The sequence below is a fragment of the Haemaphysalis longicornis genome, unplaced genomic scaffold, assembly GCF_048455015.1.
Source record: "Haemaphysalis longicornis isolate Haplotype H1 unplaced genomic scaffold, Haemaphysalis longicornis Haplotype H1 scaffold_5, whole genome shotgun sequence".
NCBI classification, from domain to species: domain Eukaryota; kingdom Metazoa; phylum Arthropoda; class Arachnida; order Ixodida; family Ixodidae; genus Haemaphysalis; species Haemaphysalis longicornis.
In genome coordinates, this window is record NW_027526385.1 from 124797281 (window position 1) to 124803589 (window position 6309).

General features: G+C 43.6%; 1 protein-coding gene across 1 annotated transcript in view; it reads right to left on the reverse strand.

The window, feature by feature from the left end:
* The window catches only part of LOC144139880 (protein 5NUC-like), an 84981-nt gene extending 82275 nt beyond the window's left edge, over window positions 1-2706 (reverse strand). The window contains exon 1 of the mRNA XM_077672118.1: window positions 2468-2706. Within this exon, the coding sequence (XP_077528244.1) occupies window positions 2468-2695 (228 nt within the window). The 5' untranslated portion in view covers window positions 2696-2706. The remainder of the gene's footprint in view (window positions 1-2467) is intronic.
* Window positions 2707-6309: the final 3603 nt, after the last annotated feature.

Below are 6309 nucleotides of genomic sequence, written 5' to 3' on the forward strand. Positions count from 1 at the left end.
GAAAGAGAAGTACCAAGGCCATCCGGTGGACGGATGGTTTTGAAGGTCATGGGGAAGGCAACAATTATCACTGTAGCGCATCAGGGACTTAAAAACTCGGTTCTTCTGGAAGTTTGGAGCTAACACCTTCAAGTACGCTATTTCGAAGAACCTCATCCTTTGTTGCATTTTTGTTCCGCTTTTACTGGTACTTACTTAACGCTGTGAAACCAGATAGCGGTAAACAAAAGGTAAGTTGCAAGTTTACTAAAGCTTTCCAAGTGGTCTTTGGTACCGCTTAACTGGCAGGATCGACGTGTCATAAACGTTCCCCTTTTTGCTTTCATTGATGCATACAATTTTTGATCATCGCCTCAGGGACTTAGCTGACTATGCTAAAATACATGACGGCGAAGTGCTCAGTTCCAATGCGACGATGCGCTTTATTACAATAGAGCAGCCAAAGAAAGAGCAGCGACGGGAAGCCAAGACCACAGCCAAGCGACAGAGAAGACAGACAGCGAAATCAGCTATAGTTGCCTACTCTGGAAATACATGCGGGCAGGAACGACCAGCCGTGAACCATGCTGGAGATAAATCGAAGCCCTGCGAAAGCGTTAAGCGGAAGCAGATCGCTAAGCAAATCATGTGAAGTAACAAAACAAACTTTTGAGAACACGGGGTAAAAGCAAAGAGCCGCGGGCATTGAAATACACATTGTTCCTTGAAAAATTAGCTACCTTATTAGGAAGTGTCTAGGTGTCCTTAGACGGTCCTTAGACCGGGGGTTAGTTGCACTAATTTCGAAGTAAACGAGCGGGGACGCAAAAGAGAGCGGTTTTCGCGACGCAAACGTGAGCCGCACCAAGCGACTACCAAGTTGCCAACATGTATGAAATTCATATTATGCAAGATTTTGTCTGCAGTTGCGAGTGCCGATACGTGTATCTCATAGCGATAATAAAGCCATTTTGACCATGATCACAAAGTGGCAATGGGTGACGCAACAAAGTCTTCACAAGTTTTTTTGACACGTCGACTACAGCTGTTCTCTTCATCCACCTCCTTCAGGAAAAAAGACAATACCTTTTTTGTCTTTATTGGCACTGGCGAACAGGGGCCAGGAGATTCTGGCCGCATACGGGTCCCGAAACAAGGGAACCGCCCCGTCCGGCATCTGAAGATACCGTGGTTTCGAGCTTAAAATAAAGTTTCTACTGCTACTACTACTTTCCTTCGAAATTCGACGAAATCAGCGTTTGTTCTGGTAGCGTTGCGTAATCCGCTGGCCCGAAGATCATTACAGCGTGGCGCGACGCGTTGAAGAAGCGTGATCTGTGACATTCTGATGACAATAAACGTTCACTCCTCGCATTATTTATGTGAATATTGCATCAAAATAAGTAATACCTCTTCGGAACTCGAAATTGCACCAAAACCCAAATTGCAATTTGGTGCTATATTACAAATGTAGAAATTCTGCTTGCATCTTTTCGAGCACCCGCTACAAAAAAGTTGTTTCATTTCCAAGAATTACAAAAAGTGTCTCTGTCGCTACACTTTGTTCAAACAGCCAAGCAGTGAAATCCCATGCCTTCAACACTATAGGCCATTGCACACTTATTTCGTTTAAAACAACCAGCGCAAAACTGTGCTTTAAAGACTATCCGCATCTAACACACAGCTATAAGGTGTGGTATGTACAAAAAGCATTAAATCTAAATAGGTACTCTCTTTATCTAAGGGCGCAAATAAAAACACATTGTTAGGCAAATTAAAAAAAACGCATTTTGTGCACGGTCACCTTTCATGAGAGGCTGGCCTATATGGCAACTTTTAAACTTAACCAGCACGCCATAAGCGTTACCCTCTGTCAGATAGATTGGTAAAATTTGGAATGCCAGGTTTGGTTTTTATATCAAGCGTAATGATCCATGGGCCTAAGAACGTCCCTGCGAGGTGAACAACAAGGCCAGGGATCAACATCCATGCGCCGTAGTGGCGCAGGTGATGAGGGCTGGAATCGCAGTGAAATCGTTACAAATGTTCTGAAATAATTATGTGGCAATAACTATGTTTTTAATTCAGTATAAAAGCGTGGATTAGTCTGCTTTGATTACAGAAACGCCTTTTTGGAAGGTTCAGGGCCACTTTTTCAACAATATAGTACGCAGGCAGCAGGGTATTATACATGAGCTGGAAATCATGACAAATCGGAGCAGTTCAAAGGCACGCTGCAATTACGTTTTGTACACTTCAAGCCCAAAGCGCCACGCTGAGACCATAAATGCAGGTGGATATTCCAGTTTGTGCCCTGCTATCACGCCATGAGGAAAATAAATGTTTCGTTCCGGTAGCTATTAATGAAGTTATCCTAAGAAATACATTCAAGAGAAGAATGGTTTGCATAGCATAGTTCTACAAATAATAGAAGCAATCCATTCGGAAGGGTTTTCGATGGCGCTGAGTCCGACAGCTGATCACGTACCTGTGCAGTTATCCTGGCCACGCCACCAAAACATTTATATTCCGCCAACGTCTTATTGCCACATTGACGGCCATGCTTGTCACTCTGAAGGATCCGGGAATGAATGTCATTTGTGTGAAGTATGGTTAAGTTGAAGGTCTCCTCATCACCTTGCTGTTCTGCTTTCAAAACAGTGAGAAGTCCAGGCAGGCAGAAGGCAGAAAATATGGTCAAGTTCAAAAATCTCATTTTGGATGTCTACGATGTGGTTCCAGCCAGCAGTGCTAAGCACACAACGAGGCTACATATACTCCAGTCCTTCGTTTTTCTTCAGTATATGTTCAGAATTCGAGTACAAAAGGGTAAATGTGCTAGCATTTGGACGTAGAACCTTACACTATCTATAAATAAAAATAGGGGCTAAACAACTGCTCATGAAGGCTTCATGACTATCACAAGATGAAAGGCCTCCTTCGAAACATGACCTCCCTGCAATTTCAAACGTCGTACATCAACTGCCGAGAGATGCAATGCTGATTTTCCCCCTAGTTTTTTTAAGTATTCCTGGTTTTTCCACACGACCGTGATATGTATGACGTATTTTGTATCAGTACGGTAGAAACACCGATACACTTAAATAACAAAGACTTACGGTAACAAAAGGTCATCTTTAACGTCACTCGGCCAAAGGCTTGCCTAGCGAATCAATAGAGGCGACCATTCTCACGAATTCTCCGGCTACTAAGCGAAAGAATGCTCCGTGGTCTGCCCACACATAAAATATCATCGTCCACTGAGTGCAGTGACCTAGCACGCAGACAGCTTGAGCAATTCCCTCTGTTTATCGCCAGGCATGCCTTCTTGCAATAAACTCAAATTCTTTCCATCTTTTGCAGTGGGTTGCTCTTTTGTGCTAAAGCGTCTGCAGCAACGTCGTTGTGTTTGGAGCCGGCAGTACTCTGAATCGGCGCCCTTGCTATTTCCGAGGCCTGTAGCTTTTACCAGACGACGGCCAAAGAAGCGCCACGTTTCAGCTCGCCGTTGATCATACCACATAGCCTTGCCGCGGGCACAGGCGGTGGCGGCTCCCTATAGGCCTCCGCCACTTGCCTTCCTAATCACATAGACGTAAAAAAAAGTTTGTTCTCTGTCTCTCTCCTCCCGGTCATTGCTACCAGACGACACGAACGATTCACAGCTGTCCTGACTGTTAACCATAGGAACATATCCCTGGATGTAAGCTGCGCATGTTCAGCGCTTTCGGAGAAGAAAAGTGTAAAAGCGTTAAATGTCAGTGAACGGTGCAAAGGATGGGGACGGCCAAAACCTTAGGGTGCGGTCCGCAGAGAAAACTGTGATTATTTAGCAATTTCCGTCTATATTCATCGTTTTGGTAAATTGCTATGAAGAAATGTTACATATTCAATAGATTCTGTAGATTTTCGGCGTTCGATGTACGCCTCGGGCCCTTAAAGATACACTGATGTGATCTTTAAACATTGTGCGATGTTTGGATTTACGTGGTCCAGGGTTGGACGGAAGTTCGTCTGGTCAGGTTGTGACTTCGTAGCAAAGTTTCGGTAACTGACGAAGTGATATGTGATATCATTGACGTTGAGGGTGTAAGGATCGGGTGCATTATGATCACGAATACTGTGGGTGGTACTGTGGGTGGTGTGGGGTGTGGGCAAAAATTAGGCATTTAACTTTGTTATTGACCTAAATATACTATGAAATCCGGTTTTTCTTGTGTAGAATAAAGTCTGGATTTCTTTGGTTATGCTTCGGCGACATTTTGTGCATTTAGGCAAATTCGCTTCCCAGGAAACACAATACAGATGGTCCTTCTCCCTGACGTCATCCTCATGACCCAATCGTGTGTCGTTTCCTTTGGCGTGATAGTGTCATAGCCAGGATTGACTTGGCTGCGCTCTTCGCCGATCAAAACCGCCGCCAAAACTACTTGCGAGAAAGGAACTGACGTGCTGTCGGCTTCTTTTGATTTCATCGGTGATGAAATCAAAACTGAGCGAGCACAAGAGGTGTGCTGTCAAGAATGTGGCTGAATTTTATTAGTTCGCGGAAGGGCTTCTCCTTAAGACGGTAACTGAAGCCCATATTTGTAAATGGCGGACGGTAGAGCGATGGTTTTTGGAATCACCATTTTTAACACCATTCTCCTCGGAAGCAGGTTTAGGAGAGCGCGCCCGTGAGCTTGCCTGTACAGGAAGAGGCACCAGCTACACGCGTGGTATTTTGTGCATATTCCCACCTTTTCGCGTGACGAAGAAGTGCAGTTCGCCTTAACGGATTGCAATTATGACACTATATATGATTGGTTAAAACATGCAACTGGATTTTATCGGAGCCGGGAGGCCGCTTATGGAAAGAATATAGTGCAATCCTTACAAATAGGTTTGATCAGCAGATATATAGTCTCTATTTACTACAGGGTCTGAAGTATTTGTGTTATTTTCTAGCTCTGCAAATAAAGTTTCTTGTGGAATCGAGGTAACAGTTTGGTTAAGTCCTACTTTGTCTGTAACCATGAGCTTATATCACAACGACATGAGGTTCTCTTCCTACAAATATTTTTACCCGTATGTCTCTGTAGCCTGCACAGAGCTTTTGAAGATCAACGACGTAACCAACGCAGGCCAAGGAGCCACGCGTCCCTAAACAGGTCTTTCAGGGCAGGTGTCTCCGATAGTATGTCTTCGCACCTGATAGCGTTTACGGTATCAATCTGCAATAAAAGTCAACTTCCAATGGTTGGTTTCCTAATATGTTTCATTGCCACAAGCAAGTAAAGCCTCTTAAAGTACAAATAGGTAAATGAACAAATGAAACTTTTAATTCTGGTATCCTCGGTACGATCCTTATTGAGAAAGGGTAGGTTGCTGACCAGACACTTGCATGTCGATGGGAGTTGACCATAATTCTTAATTTCTTTTTTGTATTTCTTTTTGATGGAGGTCTCGACGTTGCGCGCTAATTGCCTTTTGGCATTTTTTTAATTTTGAACGCCATATACGAACGCGTGCTGATAGTTTACTTGTGCTTCTGCGCGCCGCTACGGAACGCGTGAAACGCTGGGCAGGTAAGGGTTAGCGGTTGTGGATGCTCTTCGCGGACGTGATCCGTCGGCACAAGTGGGGGATGCCCTGCAGTTGCGCGATTCGTTAACCTACCCAAGTAACGTTTTCGCCTTCAAAAACAAGTGCAACTTTACAGCTCCCCCAAGTCTTTAGAAAGCGATTACTCTTGACAGGTCCAATGTACTAGGAAGTATTTTGCGCAGCTAGTATTGAGGGAAAAAGATTGATTTTTACGAGCTTCAAATTTAGTAGACTTCTCTACCATATCCCAAAGCCATGGGAATTAATCACGTGAAATGCACGGGCAATAAATTTTGACGAATAATTATAAAACAATATACAATTCTGAAGACGTTTTAAAGCCTCAATGTGAATGGCGATTGCTTTCTTTATGCGATATATACTCTCTTGCCTGTGCGAAACATATCCTTACTAAGTAGAACATTTTTTAAATTTGTATCTCGCACAAACAAGATCGTACTGCCTTATGGGAAACTTGTGAATAGCAACTTCAGCTTAGCCGACCAAGTAAAAAGTTCGAGATAACCACTATAAATGGTGGATTTGTAGAAGCTAGTGGGATGAGTCAAGTGGTCATGATGCAAAAATTTAAAGTTCATGTTTTACGTTCATTCATGTTAACATTCTTCATCGCTATTGTACCAGGTATGAAATTGGAAGGATGCAATGTGGGAGAAAATTTGTTCCAGAACCCCACTCATACACATAAGTGACAGCATAGGCTTTCACCAACTAGCATCAACG